Genomic DNA, 16,732 nt, shown 5'->3' with positions numbered 1-16,732 from the left:
TATAGTAATTCTCTCTAACTGCTGGCTTCTAATATTTTTTATACCCACTCTTTCACACTCCTGGGGCTTTGATGGGAGGCATTTCATACAGAACACCCACTGAATGGCTGAATCCTTGCAACCGCTTATTCTCGGGACTTGAAACAATCATGAGTCTCTGTCTTAATCAATCCTCCCGGCAAAAGGGACTTCTCTGACCAAGATTCAGAGCAGCACAAGTCTGTGGATATACACATAAACATTGAGAAAGAAGTTTAACAACATGGCCATTTAGTAAAACACCAGTAGGTTCCCAGCAGAGCCTATGTTCTCCCTACTCATGGGGTGTTGAACAAAGTACAATACCATCCTGTGGAGTGACCTGGATCAGAAAGTGGTCAATTTCCCTAATAGCCACCATGATCCTAAGGTACCACTTACCTGGCAGTTCAGCAGTTAGATCCCTGACACTCACATGATAGAAGAACTTCAACTTCAGAAAACCTTTAAAAGGAGAAAGAACTCATCAAAGCTTAGAGAATTGCTTGAAAACTTTTATTCTTGTTAATGGACTTATGGCCATTTCTTTTCTCTTCTAAAGTCAGTGCTGTGGCCCAGCAAGTCTTGTGGAACTGTCTGATTGAAGATCCATCAACAGTTCTTCGACATTTTCTAGAAAAACTGACCATCAGCAATAGACAAGTGAGTTCCTCTTCCTTCTCGATAGCTATGAGTATGTACTCTGCTGAAAGCAAGCAAGGAACTTTACAGAGCTACCCGCCTTGTCAATGTCCTCTGAGATGCAGCCAATAAATGCCTTTTAAGTAATGACGAACAATATGAAATTTTGCTATTTCTGTTCAGATTTTGCTAGTAATTGATTTTTCCAAGTGTGCATGGTACATTGCTTGATAACCCAATGACTTTCAATATATTCAATATTTTAGAAAAGACTAAATGCAGTCTTATATTTTTAGGGTTAGATACACTTATGGAATTCTAGCAGTTTGGTAGTCTAGAATGTTAGTGGGTTATTCCAATGTGTTAGTTTTCTCGATCACCCAAAAAGCTAATTTACCAGACCACCTGTAAGGTGTCACATAAAAGTAGTTTCCTAGACTTTAAAAAAAACAAAATGTGATTAATATGATTTTACTCTGGTCTCTATAGTGATTATCTTCACTAGAAGATTAAGTTTGGTTTCTGGGAAGCAAGTTTAACTGCAGACATTTCAATTTATCTTCCTTTTATCTCATTGACTTGAAACCTATGTAACTAAATTCATAAAGTCAATTAACCTAGTGGGTGTATAAGTTTCTCAGGTTAAGTTCCCACATCCCCATTATACCTGGTAGCTATCACAAGTACAATCAAGTACCTAACTCTCACGGAATTTACCTATAGACACTGCGCCAAGTTTTATTTTGAAATAAAATCGTCTGCTACTTGGTGATAGTTATATATTATCCATAAAGGGGAGGTATTCTGGCTCATTTAAATAGTAAGAATCACATGTGCTCTCTATGTCTATGGGTAATTAATTTCTCCTCTACCATGCTAAAGTGGTAGACATAGTTGAAATTAACAAATGGCTGAAAGTAAGGAAAATCACCCTCCACTTTCAAGCAGTCAGGTTCTCTCAGCTTGGCTGCTGACTGGGTCTGTTCTTCTTCCAGGATGAGCTAATGTACATGCTGCGCAAACTTCTCTTAAATATTGGAGACTTTCCAGCTCAAACGTCACACATCCTGTTCAACTACTTGGTGAGTTTCAGCAGCTAGTGGAATTTTCTGGTAGGCACATGGAGAAAGAGAGATGGAAAAACCCCTTCCAATAACTTCCCAATAATTATTTAATTGAAGGATGGTCAGCGGAAGTTTCCACTTTGAGTGTGGGGAAAACCTTGCCTGGCACAATCTTTGGCATGTTGTAGATCCTCGATAAATGTTATCTTGGTTCTCATTTTAGCATTAGACAACTTTCTTATGTTACTTTTTAGCCTCCCCATGCCCTTTTCCTACTTTCCTGTTTAAAACACATGTGTACGCCATCTAGAAAGAAATTATAAGTGTAGTTTTCCATAGCAGCTCTCTCTGCTTTATCTTGCTTGTACAGCTTCTCTCTGACCCCTCCAAGATTTATGTGTTTCTTCACATCTTTCTCCATAAACTCTAAATGAATATGCATGCTGTTTGGAAGCCGGAACATTTTAACTGCTCTGAGATTGTCCCTCAATCCAGGCAGAGAACAAACATATGTCTTTGTTGATGTTCTCTCCCTTTCTTTTATGAGGGAGCTATCCATATGCATATGTGTCTACAGCAGCCTGCTAAACTTAGCTCCCACTACAAATCCAGACTTATAAGAAATGATCATACTCCCTTTATCTTGTCAGTGACTAATTTTGTCTTCTTTCTCAGTGTTCATTTGTTGGCTAGCCCAAAGGAAAAAAAAAGATAAGTGTCCAATCCACATGTGAGCCAGCTTGGTCAAGTTTTCCTGTTGTGTCTTCAGCTGATTAGTGTCATTAGAAGTGTCATGGAAGCATTTGAGCAGAGACTATGAATGTTAGGATGATTTCATCTTAAAAACAAAAGCCAGAACAATGGGAACAAGGGTGTAGGAAGATGTGACTCTGTGGTGGTTGGTGTTTTGCTTCAGGTAGGACTAATCATGTACTTTGTGAGGACCCCGTGCGAGTGGGGGATGGACGCCATCTCTGCCACACTGACCTTCCTGTGGGAGGTGGTCGGCTATGTGGAGGGCCTCTTCTTCAAGGATCTCAAGCAGACGATGAAGAAGGAGCAGTGTGAGGTGAAGCTGCTGGTCACTGCCTCCATGCCAGGTCAATCCATATGTCTATTTATACATGTGTATGTTTATTCTTCAAGAGACATGGGACTTTTTCCGTTCACAAGAAAAATAGAGTTCCAACCCTCGGCATTGAATACATTCAAGAATTTTTGTTTAGAAGAGTCAGAAGAAATATAATAGCCCCTTCAAAACTCAGAGCCTGTGGGATGAAAAGGCAGACATCTGAACAGAGTGCCTGTGAATTCAGGCCTTGAAGAGTAGCCAAGGTTAAAGATTTATTTAAGTGTGTAGCAGAGGGCCCGTTAAACTGAAAGTCATTGTGAGTGAATTTTTGGCACTGCTATTTGAATGACATTGTTTGTATGGTAAGGACCCTGGGCCTTTGTAAACCCAATGAGAGAAGGCTTTATGAAAAACAGGAAAAGGGAGAATTAGAAAAGAATATGCATGGCATAAACTCTAGAAACAGTTCCTCTTCACACAGCACAATGGGCTTGTCCCTGAGGTGAAGATTTTACTAGTGCTTTATCCCCGTGTGAGAAGTATCCAGTAAGATGAAACATGAATGGGAATAAGGAGAAAGAGGTGAGATGCAGAGGTGAGGACACAGGTTCAGGCAGCAAAGAAGCCCCGTGTTAAAATCAACACTGCCCTTCACGAGACTTATAACCGGAATTCGCTGTGGGAAAAATAAAACCATTTTTTTTATGATTCCTTTCCATGTACCTGATATATGAATGTGATTACTAACTCACAATTGTGATGAATTGTTTTTGTATATAAAATGCTTACTTGAAAGGCCTGGTTTGTGATAACCATCCAACAGGTGACGTGGATTATTATGCATTTATATGCTTTGTCGAGTATGCAGAAGAAAAATAGGCTTTTTTAAATACGAAAATGTCATATAGTCACTCACATTCTTATGAGCCTAACAACATAGCTAGTTTTATATCAGCCTGAGCTAGATAAGACTCTATTTTCTATTTCAAGAGCAAACTACCTAACTTAAAAAAGAATGTTGATAAGAACAACAATGGAAATCAGCTTAATGATACTAAATTAATTTTAATGTTTTATGCATTAAATGCAAGCTTACGTGAAAGACTATGTTCATGGTTATATGTATTTTGAATAGGTACCAAAACCTTGGTAGTTCATGGGCAGAATGAATGTGATATCCCAACCCAGCTGCCAGTCCATGAAGACACTCAGTTCGAAGCCCTGCTGAAGGTAGGAAAGTTTTGTTTTTGTTTTTTTTTTTTTGACAGAAATGATTTTTATGCATACCTATGCCCCCGCAGTAAACATGTTTTGGAATTAAAATAAGTGGCATTTTCTGTATTCAAATGAACACGCCCAATTCTTCGCTCTAATATTGTACACTTACATGAGGTCCCCCACTTGTAATTGACATCTTAACTCCACATTAAAGCAGTTAAAATTTGGCAAATTCTGTCTCAAACCGCAGTGCAGCCTTGACTGTTATTCCCAACACCCCTGGAAGCGGCAGACTCAGTTGTAGGAATATTTGGTGTGCTACTGTTTGAGCTTTTACTGTGCCATGGATTTGCTCACAAAGTAAATTCAGTCTGTCAACTGATACAATACCAAGTGGAATCTAGATACGGGAAATATATACCTTAGAAAATATCAGGTAGGCAAAAAATTTTCTTTATTTTCCCTTTTTTTAAAATTGAAAATAGATTTTTTTCTTTAAATTTGAAAACAGAACTTTTAATTTGAAATTGAAGATAATTTTTTTTCATATATTGTGATCATGGAACCTCTCTTGAAACTCCTCCCAGATCCTGCTCACCTCACCCACCCAATGCAAACAAGTATCTAAAACAAACAAAGAAACAAACCAGGCTAGAAAAAAAAGAGAGAGAAAAGAAATTAAGAAACAAGAAACATACAGATGCATAGACCCATACATTTGCACACAGAGAAATCTCATAAAAACGCAAACATGTTCTAAGAGTTGTAACAGTCTGCCTCAAAAGAATTACAGTTGATTACTACTCATGCATGCAAGACTTGTAGTGTAAAGCAATAAGTAGGATATCAATCTCCACTCATCTGGAGTCCAAGTCTTCAGTAATCTTCCCTCACTAGATAAGACCGGAACCCAGTTCTGAGTTCTAATATAAGTTAAAAAAATATAGTGGGGACATGACTTCGTTTCAGATTCTTCAAGATCGCCAGTGAATATGGAAGGTTCTTTGAAGCTAGCAAGCTCTTGACACAAGCCATTTGCATACTTGCACTGAACGGTGGATATCAAGATTCAGACAATATGTTCCCTCCATGGCTTCACTATTGCCAGCGTAACATAAATCATAGGAACTCCCTGGCCAGTTTCCTTTATCAGTAGTAGCATAGCAGTTTGATTATACAAGTTTTCTATGACGAGAGCTCTGGAGCCAGTTCACAATAATCAGGGGATACATTATAGCTTGGAGTATTCTTGATGCTGTTACAAAGCATGCTTTCCCTAATCCCTTGCCCAGGAGGTGCCACTGTCGCTTTCACTAGCACTTGGTCATAATTAAAACTGTGCCACTTTGGACACTGTAAGAGTAGATGATTTATATTACCAGTATTTACTATCTTACTTTTAGGTAAATTTAGCACTATAGGTTTTCTTGTCCCTATAAGAATTACCTTATGTCTTTCTAGCATACTATCCATCTACTGAGTAATGTATTCTCCATAAACATTTATAAATTTGTTGCTATTGTTCTAGGAGTGTCTGGAGTTTTTCAACATCCCAGAATCGCAGTCAACACATTATTTTCTCATGGATAAACGATGGAACCTCATCCACTATAACAAGGTAGGTCTGCCGTCAGGATGTCCACGCTGTGTGTCTGGGCTCACCAAACCCTTCCTAAGAGCGGCTTACGATTATTAAAGCATCCCTGACTCAGGTTATAAGCATGGGCACTTGTGTCTCTTTGGCTTTGGAGCAATTGATTTACTTTTCTGCCCCTTATTGTCCTGATTTATAAAGGGAAAGTAATAATAGTACATGGGCTGGGGTAATTGTAGTCACTGAAGGAGATATGCCAGCTTAAGCAGTTAACCACTCATCATAGTTGATATGGGTGGATAATTCATATTTTTGTATTGTATTGGCAGCTTTTCTCATTGCTGTGACCAGATACCACACAGAAAGGAACGTAAGAAAGGGATGTTTATTTTGGCTCACAATTGAGAGGATACAGTCCATCGAAGTCAGAAATGCATGGTGACAGGACACGTGGAGGCCCGTCAGCTACATGGCACCAACAGTCAGGAAGCAGACCAAGAGTCTGCTCAGCTGGCTTCCTTCTTTTTAATTCAGTCCCAGTCCCCAGCCCATGAGGTTAAGTTGACAGTGAAGACTGCCCACCACCACCTGCATACAGCAATGGCAACTGTCTGCCTGTTTGAAATTTTAGCCCTACCTTGACTTTCTCTCCTTTTTAACCATGATGATGGCAACACGGTCTGATGAAGAAAATAACACCTCAGATGGTCCCAGCATCACTTTAGATTAACCCTCCAACAGATTAATGTATCTGCTGACCTTGTACCCAGTGCTGACTGGGTAGCCTGATTGGGCAGAGTGAAGCTTTCCTGAGGAAAGGGCTTTGCCTTTTTTTAGGGTTCTAGGAAAATGAGGAGTGTAAGGTAGCAAGAATAAAAACCATTAGAAAATAAATGAACATTTTATCTCCCTGAGTTTTGGGTAAAGAAGAAATGAGAATAAAAACAACTAGCATTGACCTGGTTTTTCTCTCTCTGTGTAACCCACCACAGACCTATGTTCGAGATATTTATCCCTTCCGGAGGTCCGTCTCTCCACAGCTGAACCTCGTACATATGCATCCAGAAAAGGGGCAGGAGCTCATTCAGAAGCAGGTGTTTAACCATGCCTTTTTATTCTGGGTCACGATTGGGGGAGGGTAATCTGTAAGCTCTCCGCCTTGAGAGTTTGCATTTCCATTATGCTCCTCTCTTCAGATACTGGATGATAAATGACCTTGCTTAAAAGACTGTGCCCTCAAAAATGCAAGTTTTCTATGTTGGATCATGGTGTGTAATGTATTCAGAGAAACTCACATAGGATAATGTGAAGCATATAATAAAAATGCTCTAACTTATTAACTGGCTACTTTCTAGGTGTGAGTATAGTTTTATAATGTAGTACTGAAAAAATATGTAAGTGATTTCTGATAGCATATGACTGGAGGCAGGTCCGGAGGTGGAGGCAGGTCCGGAGTTTAAGCTCATCCTCAGCTACATATGAATTCCAAGGCCAGCCTGGACTCCATGAGACCTTCTCTCAAATGAAGAAAAAATTGGGGGCTGAGAAGATAGCTCAGTGGGTAGTGCTTGCTGTGTAAGCATAAAGAACGTGAGTTCTAATTCCCAACATACACAAACAGCTATGAGTTGTAGTGTGTATCTGTAATCCCAGTGCTGGGGGAAAGGAGAGGAAGGTCGTAGATTCACAGGGCTCTCCGGCCAGCTACCCTAAATGAAATCATGAGCTCAGGTGACAGCTGATCTCAAAAATAAGATTGAAAGTGATAGAGGAAGACACAGAAAACTGACCTGGGGCAAGCACACTTGTCTATGTACATATACCACATGCGTGCAAAGTATAAATAGTAGAGTTCATACGCTACTGACACAGTGAGTTAACTCAGATGAAAATAAGAAAAGCTACTTCAAAATAGCATTGAACTAAGATCTAGATTCCATGCCTACTGAGCAGCTAAGAATCTGACAGTTTTTTAAATCAGAAAAAGGCAGAGCCGAGCGGTAATACTTACATTTAATATTAAAAGCAGAAGAGCATTCATATGCTTGATCTCAGACTCTGATCTTAGGAAACTCAGCCATCTGCATGCAGAACATGACTTCATACACCCTTCCAAAACTGATCATTCCCTCAGTATAATTTTACTGTGCACATATTTTAGTAACTTTTATTTTAAGTAAAGTATATAAAGAAGAATTCGAAGACAGTGACCAATTCAATTTTTCTGCACGCATCAAAGATGCTAATTTCACATTAAAATATTGTTTGTGAGATAAATGAGGTTGGCAAAGTTTTAGAACACTAAAATAAACCTTTAAGGTGGCTAGCGTTAACTGCCTAAATTGCTTTTTTAAAAAAAGAAGATGCTGTGTCTACAGCCAGGTGAAAAGTGCTTCCTTAAAACTGAAAGGTCTTCTCCGTGCACAGTGTCAAAGACCATCACACCAGAGGGACCTCGGCCTTCAATACTGACAGCAAGATAGCCAAAAGCATGGTCAAAACCGCTAGTTCACAGGCATGTGTTTGTGAATAGCATGTTTAAAACCTTACTTCAGAGAGTGCCGTAAACAGGGCACTTGAGCTCTCTGTTCCAGGCTGGAATCTTGAGATATCTAAGTTCCCCAGGGAGAGGAAGACATGGAAGCTGGCATTATGGTCTAGCATTACCATAATTTTCTGCAACAACTGTTCATTACTCAGGAACTTCCTAATCCTAGCCCTTTGCCCAGTGGTTATCAAGAGCAAAGATGAGACCAAGAGCCCCCCAGAAAGATGCCTTCCAAACTCTGGAACAAATGAGTTATCTAGGGGCCATCAGCTTTTCTATGAATCGTGTATTCCTAGATTCCACTTCGTCCTTTTCTTAAAAAGACAAACCCAGAACCACCAGGGAAGAGCTTAAGGCGTCTGTGGAGAAGCAGCAGCAATTGTAACTGACTGCCAGCTCCACAGCAGAGAAAGGTTTCTGTGTTAGGATGCGCACACAATGGGGCTCTGTGGAGTTCTGGACTCTTGACAATCCCTTCTTTATGCTTTTCAAGGCCATAGCATCCCTGAGCTCAGACAGCATCAGGCACGGAGAGTCCATTAAACACTGTCTATTATTCCTACGTGGTAAAAGTACCCTTTCCTCTTTCCACCCATCCCTGTTTCATTTTATCATCCAGGTTTGTTACTGAAGATCTTCAGTGTCTCCGCGCTTCAGGTTCCTAAGTCTGCTCTTTGTCTGCTCCTCCAGGTGTTCACCCGGAAGCTGGAGGAAGTAGGGCGGGTCCTGTTCCTCATCTCCCTAACCCAGAAGATCCCCACAGCCCACAAGCAGTCACATGTCTCCATGCTCCAGGAGGACCTTCTTCGGCTGCCCTCCTTCCCTCGGAGTGCAATAGATGCTGAGTTTTCTCTCTTCAGTGACCCACAAGGTAGTACAGGAAAAAAGAGGCACTCCTCTTGGTTTGATCTGACCACTGGACCACGTGGTTCTCAAACCTGAGTATTCCTCTGAGTCAGCGGGAGGTTGTGTTAAAACTCAGATTGAGTGCATAAGAAGGTTAAAGGGAGCCAAGCTAATCCTGCAACACACACACACACACACACATGTCAGAACAGTAGTTGCCTCTGGGTTGGGAAGAAGTTAGCAAAGGCATGAGGGAACTTTGGAAAGGACAAAAAATAACCACACTGTCCTTGGATTTTGTGTACCGGAGGAGTGCATACTGCCAAGGACCAACCTCTGCTTGGAGGGAGTGCTGAGAGAAGGGGTATCTGGGAATGGTGAAAACAGATGACTCAGTCAAATTGTGGATTCAAGATGGCTGCCTAGGACCTGCTGAGATGGCTTTCCAGGCAGCACTCCCTGTCTGCCTGCCTGCCTGTCTCTCCCTCCCTATCTCCCTCCCTTCCTCTCCCTCCATCTCTCTCCATCTCTCACCCTCCACTCCCCCACACTCTTCTGCTCTACTCTAGACAGCTTTTCCTTGCTACTCTAAAAACTTCCTCATTGAGACAGCTCTCTCTCACCTACTTAAAATTGTAAAAGCTATCTACCTGGGTAGCTCATGGGGGTTTTTTTGTACTAAAATCATAAAAGCTGCTGTAAAAAAAAATAGCCTTGAGTTTTCTGACCAAATCAGAAATCCTGTTAGAAAAAAATTCTCGGAAGGCTGTTTTAGCTCTCTGAGATCTCCAGACAGCTCAGCCCTCTCTAGAGAAATTCTAATAAGAACTGCTAGTGTGCTCTGCTAGCCCAGGCAGACCAAAAGCCCAATTTTTAAATTTACATATCACTTCACTCCACTGGTAGTACAGGTTCTAGAAAATGCTTGCATTATTATGTAAACATTCCTTTTGTTGAATCAGCATCCCATGACCTCAGCCCTTTAATTCTTAGGAGACAGCAAACTCACAATTTCTTTTAACTTTGAAAAAGATTGCAGAGATCTGCCTGCTTCTGTTAAGCAAATATGATAAACTGGCTGGGTTTTTTCAGGATCTTGTCCTGGAATTATTATTTCTACCACACCCGGGCCTAGACTTGCTGACCTTGAGCTCAGGAATCTGCCTGCCTTGTATCTTTCTGACAAGCTGATTCTTAGTGTAGCTGCCTTGTTCCATTAGATTCATGAAGCGCCTCCCCCGATAATTCATATTTTATCCTTATATTTTGCATAATTGAGAAATTATATTTTAAACTTATGGTTTTAGAGTTCTTTTCCGCAGCCTTATGGGCTGTCCTAAAGGTCCCAGTGTTTACCATTTTGCTGAGACATAGCCATACCTTCAACTCCTGCACTCATGGAGTCATTAAGGATAACAGAGAGGACAGTCCTCAGAAGGAAAGAGTCCTCCACTGCTAGTACCAGGTCCAGAAAATAGGTGCATTATTACACAAACAAACCTTATACCCACAGCGGCCATCCACACTCATGGAGGTCCACACGGGGCCCTGTCCCAGGGGCAGAAGCTGTGCCACTCTGTCCCCACCAAGGCCACACAGGGATCAGCAACATACTGTCAGCACACCTCACTGAATATGCTGAAGTGTGACAGAGTCAGAGAAATAGTAAGAGATCCAGCTGAGAACATCATGTTACTTATTTGGAACAAGCAACTTCAATTACCATCACTGTACTTCAGAGTCCCTAACAGAAAGAGTTCTGGTCCCCTAACAAATTGAACAGGGGCTATCTCAGTCTCTGTCCCCTGCCATTGGATCCCCTTCCCTGCTACTGAGACTGCCTGCTTGGGCCTCAGTGGAAGAGGATATGCCTACACCAGCTGAGACTTGATGCCCCAATATGGGGTGATACCCAAGGGTGCCTCTCCCCTTCTCTAAAGAGAAGTGGTAGGGTCACTGGGGGGCAGGGATATATATAAGGCTGAGACTGGGAAGAGAGGAGGGAGGGGGACTGTCATCCAGATGTAAAGTAAATAAAACAATTTAAATTAAAGGGGAGAGAGAGCGAGAGCGAGAGCAAGAGCGAGAGCGAGAGCGAGAGAGAGAGAGAGAGAGAGAGAGAGAGAGAGAGAGAGAGAGAGAGAATGAGTGAATTCTGGTCTAAACAGTGATAAGAAAACAGGCACTGATTCCAGGCCTAACTGTTGTCCAACTACAATAGTATCTCTTTTAGCGATGCAGTTTATTTAACAGCACAACACTGCAAATGCCTGTCCTGGCTCGCCTGGAGTCCAATCAAAGAAGTGTGCACACAGCCTCAGGGATTCAAGAAGTGTTAAGCTGGGAAACCTTTCTGTTGCCCATATTCTGGAATGGAAACAAATACATGGGAGCTAGTGGCACCCTGGCATTGGCTTATGCTGACAGGGCTGGCGTGGAGTTAATTCTGCCTCTGCTGTCTCGTGTTCTCACAGCTGGGAAGGAACTGTTTGGCCTCGACACCCTGCAGAAAAGCTTGTGGATCCAGCTCCTGGAGGAGATGTTTCTGGGCATGCCGAGCGAGTTTCCCTGGGGAGACGAAATCATGCTTTTTCTCAATGTATTCAACGGGGCTCTGATTCTCCACCCAGAAGACAGCGCGCTGCTCAGGCAGTATGCCGCCACTGTCATCAACACAGCTGTCCACTTCAATCACCTGTTCTCTCTCAGTGGCTACCAGTGGATTCTCCCCACCATGCTGCAGGTGCCTGGGGTCTCCTGTCCCAGCTACAAAAGGGACCTAGCCCTGCTCAGACCAAGCAATCCAATGATATTTGTAAAGAAGCATTTCCATATGACAAAGTTATCTCCTTTGTTACCGCAGAAGGCACCCAATAAAATCCCCACCTAGATTTTTCAAGAACTCACATCTTCAGTGCTGTCCTAAGATACTGTCCCAGAGTTAGGAACTGGGACAGTTTTCCCATGTTACATAGCACGCTAACTCCAAAAAAATGTGGCATCTTGGACCAGCAGCCTCGGTATCCCTCAACAACAATTGACTCTGCTGGGCCCAATCTCAGACCTGCCAAATAAGAAACTCTGTGTGAGGGCCCAGCAGTGCATGGTTTTTACCAAGCCTTGTGGTAGGGTAGGTACTGTAGGCAGTGAAGGACAGTCTGTGCTGCCCTTGAGGGAGCTGGATGGCAGACTGCCTTCTGTTGAACAGGGACCTCAGTTTGAACAGGGATTTCTAGTGCCAGAAATTTAGGCACAAGGGATAGGAGCAGTTGACTTTAGCAAGATTTTCTGTTTCACATGCCCAATGTGCACCTGGCTCTACTTGGGAGTAGAACACTGAAGATAAGTCAGACAGGACCTGGGGCTAATTCCAGCTGCCTGTTTGGGGGAACATTTTAGTGAACATTATGAAAGTAGTGTACGCTTGTACAAAATACAATCTGCTTCATCCAGTGATGGCAAGAAACCTGTTCTTACCACAAGACTGTCTGTCTCTTTTTCAAGTAATAGCATTTCCTCTTTTACCTAACGTAATTACATGCACTGTAAAACTGAGACAATACAGTTTAGACAAAACATGCAGGTCACCCGCAACTCTTCTTCCCCCAAAAACATTTATGTTCCCTGACGTGCAGGCATCAAATTAAAAGTGCATTATACTATATATTCAAATGGATAGCCTTTTTCTAGTAATAAAAACCATCGTATGAATTTCATACAGCGATTGAGCTTTAGAGCATAAGCATGACAGACAAACCCCTAGAACAAATGAGGACAATGCCAGGATGTGGGAAGGGGCAACACCTGCTCAGAGCTGTGAAGGGCACAGCTGGTGCCACCTCTGGATATCAGAGAAGAGGTGCCTGGGAAGATATGCACAGGGCTACCACACAATCCACCTGTTCTCCTCATGGCCATGCGCCCAAAGGATGCTGCAGCCTACGACAGAGATGCCGTGTTCTCTGTTGGTCCATTCACAGCAGCCAGGAAGCAGCCTAGGTGCCCATCAGCTGCTGGGTAGCTCATGAAAGGGCGGTATATTTATACAATACATGTACGATTATCCACTTAACCAGCTACCACTTATGATTAACTTATTTCAAGTTTTTCACTATTACAACTAGTCAGAAGCAGGTATTTTTAGGTAAACTTTGTGTCTACTTCTTTCATTGAAATAAATGTCTAGTCTTAAGCTTCCTGGGGAAAAAATCAGAAAAAAATATATTTATAGTTTATAGGAGTTTTATGTCTATCACCAAATTATCTCAAGAAATCTGATGCTTTTATACTCTATACTACCAGCAACAGTACCCCCTTTCTGTATTTCCTATGACCATGGGAAGTTTTATAAGTAAACACTACTTTGGCACATTGTGAAGGTATTTTCTAAGTATGGGACTATTTCTCTGTAGGTATACTCAGACTATGAAAGCAACCCCCAGCTGCGCCGAGCCATCGAATTTGCCTGCCACCAGTTCTACATCCTACACCGGAAGCCCTTTGTGCTCCAGCTGTTTGCTAGTGTGGCCCCTCTCTTGGAGTTCCCAGTGAGTAAGATATGAGTGATAAGTGAAAAGGTACCAAAGGGAAATTTTAAAGGTAGCAGCAGGGAGTCGGGCATCACTTGGGTTTGGGCAGAGTGCAGAGGCAGGCAGGGATATTGCAAAACTCCAGAGTGGACAGGAAGGAAGCTTAAAATGTGTGTGACTTACTGCTGGCATTTAGTAGAGCCCTAACATTCTTCAGCATAATGTCAGACTGAGTTATATAAGTTGAACTACACATAAATATTATGATATATCTGATATATAATCATATGTGTATATATATATATATATATATATACACTTACAAATATATATATATTCACTTACAAATTTTGAATTTCCAGTTGGCAATATCAGTACTAACATGACAATCAGTAAAATGAAAGTTGTTTCTTTTGTATTGTTTTTATGTAGGATGCTGCCAATCCAAGACCTAGCAAAGGCGTGTCTGCTCAGTGTCTGTTTGACTTGCTACAGTCTCTGGAGGGAGAAACCACTGATATATTGGACATTCTAGAGCTGGTTAAAGCTGAGAAGCCCCTTAAGTCACTGGGTAAATACAAACCCCCTCCCCAGCATTCTTTTTCCTATTGCAATTATTTGAATAAATTTATGCATGTCTGTAATCAATTAAAACTATGCATAACTAAAATTATTATATAGTACATACAACTAAATCAAAAATAAATAGAACAATGTTATATTTTGAGTGAGTAGATATTTTTTATAATTTTCTTGTCTTAAATTTTGAGAATTTACAGAATAAGGAATCCTCTGTCATGAAAATCATAGAAAAACATTTCTCCTTAGACCCTACTCAAAAAGTTTAATTTCATCACTTCTTAGCAAATAGACTTCTTTTGTGGTTATGTAGCATATAGGATTAGATATAATTCAAAAATGAAGCTTTCTGTTCTACCTCAGGCAATTAAAATGCCTGAGTAGCTTCTGTTAGGTAAGATTGTTAAGATCTCCTTTATTTGTGATCCAGTTGTTTGAATGTAGGAAGCAGAATTTTGTTATCTTCAGATGAGAAATGTATAGCTTGCAGAATTCAGAAATGAAAATCTAAGAGCTAAAAGGCCAGATTGAGCAGGAAAGACAAGGTGTGTGGTGGCAATGCTGGCTGTTGCTCCTGGAGTCACGCGCACTGCGTCTTTGCAGATTTCTGCTATGGAAATGAAGACCTGACATTCTCCATCAGTGAGGCCATCAAGCTCTGCGTCACTGTGGTGGCTTATGCTCCTGAGTCATTCAGAAGGTGAGGTGGCTGCAGCCTTCCTTTCTGTCCCTCGCGATGAGTAGGTGTAGGAAAGAAATGAAACAGAAAGGAAGCTCATGTTTGGCAACTCTTTCTGTAACATTCTGATGAGCAATCTCCTAAAAACCAAATTTAGAAAAAAAAAATTCAATAGCAGAAGTCCTGAAAATACTGTAAATCTTCCTGAATTTGAAATCCCCAAATTTGGACTTCTATACAGAGGCAAAGATGTTTACTCTCGTTAAAAGATACTTTTCCACTTACATAATTATAAGCTGTTAGCAGACAAAATTTCATAACAGACATTTAAACCATCTGTGCCACCCCCCTCTGAGGACTGCGCACACAAAGGTTGTGCGGTGACATGAATCTCCTCTGTTATTTTGACATGAACTGAACAGGGAAGCAAATGATTCACAGAGGAAGTGAGTCACCCCAGTTCCAGGAAGTTGGCTCTGGTTGGATACATAAGTTTCACCTCGTGTTAACAACCCGCTCTGTTGGCGCACATGCCAGGGGGAGGAGCCAAGCTTCCTTTGCTCACTCTCTTTGCACATTTGCCCTTTAGAGGGGCCTCTCCTCTGATACAACTGAATGAATAAAGGACAAGAGGTGGCCAGAATTTGTCTTAATTGAGCTTTTTACTCGAAAGAAATATCAGGGATAAATAAATAAAATGTAATCAGTAAGATGGGGATTTTTGTCATCTTTAATGAGAAATAGACATTATGCAAAAGGTAGACAGGTATGACTGTGGCCTTTAAGAGAAGAAAATCTGCAGACTATATTGTGGTCTTGCTCCCAGTTCCCTGCCCCTCCTGCAATACTCAGTTCCAGAAAGCACTCCAGAATGAACACAAACATTTTGTTCTATTTTGTTTTCTACACATCGCCAGTTAGATGCCTCTGGTAATCATTGACATTAAGACCTTGGCAGCCTAGGGCAAAATCCTTTACTTTCTCAGGAAATACACTGATTTCTTGCCTCCTTTTTATAGGCCATCATAAGTGTATTAGAACCTAAAAATGTGTCATAGCTCCATACCCATCAAGTTCTGAAAATTGTCACATTCTTACTGTAGAGATCTGGGTCTGTGCAGATAGATATCCCTTCAGAAAGCAGGTCCTGGTGCTGAAAAAGACATGGCAGAAACTCCTGGTATTTTGATTCCATCTTCTCTTTAAGTTGAGGTTTCTGGCAGTTCTTTGCTCCACCCAGTGTGCCCCCTATCCAGTGAGTCGTGTCCTCTCAGTCTAGTAAGGACATATTGCCAGATTCCATCAAAATAACAACATCTACCAACTCTTGTTGTAGAATGGCTTAGGCTTCTGAAGGCATCTTCTTAGGAAAGGATCTAATGGTGTCTCAAAATTACTCTGACTGAAAAACTGTCCTCAGCACATTCCCAAACAGAGGCTTTGCTGGGGAAGGAAGCGTGTTACCCTGAATGGTCTATGGCACACTGCCAATATTCTGCCCTTCTTTTGGCCATTTGTACAAATAGCTAATGGTTCTTACTTAGCTCATATGTTTTATTAAGAGAGGCTTCCTCACCTGTTGCTGGGTGCTGAATTATGAATGATAGTCAACACATCCAGTAGTTTCCATTGCTCTTGCTTGGTGTTGCACAAGAAAGGGAGTAGAACTCCTCTGATGGTGTTTCCATGCTCCTGGATGTCACACGACCCTGTGTGATGTGACCTGTGATGTGACATGGCTTTCTTTCTGGTGCTTACAGCCTTCAGATGCTGATGGTCTTGGAGGCTTTAGTTCCGTGCTACCTACAGAAGATGAAGAGGCAGACGTCCCAGGTAGAGACCGTGCCTGCTGCCCGGGAAGAGATTGCTGCCACAGCTGCTCTGGCCACATCGCTACAAGCCCTTCTGTACAGTGTGGAGGTCCTCACCAGGTAATCTCAGAG

General features: G+C 41.7%; 1 protein-coding gene across 5 annotated transcripts in view; it reads left to right on the top strand.

Annotated features, from left to right (window-relative positions):
- Unc80 (unc-80 homolog, NALCN channel complex subunit) overlaps positions 1 to 16,732 on the top strand; it is a 181,223-nt gene that overhangs the window by 127,846 nt on the left and 36,645 nt on the right. For all 5 annotated transcript variants that reach the window (XM_052193540.1, XM_052193538.1, XM_052193537.1 and 2 more), the window contains 12 exons: positions 581 to 681; positions 1,656 to 1,742; positions 2,641 to 2,824; positions 3,932 to 4,026; positions 5,543 to 5,632; positions 6,601 to 6,702; positions 8,847 to 9,027; positions 11,477 to 11,745; positions 13,415 to 13,549; positions 13,964 to 14,102; positions 14,714 to 14,810; positions 16,550 to 16,720. In XM_052193540.1, coding sequence (XP_052049500.1) covers positions 581 to 681; positions 1,656 to 1,742; positions 2,641 to 2,824; positions 3,932 to 4,026; positions 5,543 to 5,632; positions 6,601 to 6,702; positions 8,847 to 9,027; positions 11,477 to 11,745; positions 13,415 to 13,549; positions 13,964 to 14,102; positions 14,714 to 14,810; positions 16,550 to 16,720 — 1,651 coding nt within the window. The remainder of the gene's footprint in view (positions 1 to 580; positions 682 to 1,655; positions 1,743 to 2,640; positions 2,825 to 3,931; positions 4,027 to 5,542; positions 5,633 to 6,600; positions 6,703 to 8,846; positions 9,028 to 11,476; positions 11,746 to 13,414; positions 13,550 to 13,963; positions 14,103 to 14,713; positions 14,811 to 16,549; positions 16,721 to 16,732) is intronic.

This window comes from Apodemus sylvaticus, chromosome 9 (genome assembly GCF_947179515.1).
Source record: "Apodemus sylvaticus chromosome 9, mApoSyl1.1, whole genome shotgun sequence".
Classification (NCBI taxonomy): domain Eukaryota; kingdom Metazoa; phylum Chordata; class Mammalia; order Rodentia; family Muridae; genus Apodemus; species Apodemus sylvaticus.
Note: the sequence above shows the minus strand (reverse complement) of the source record. Positions and strands in the feature narration are given on the sequence as shown.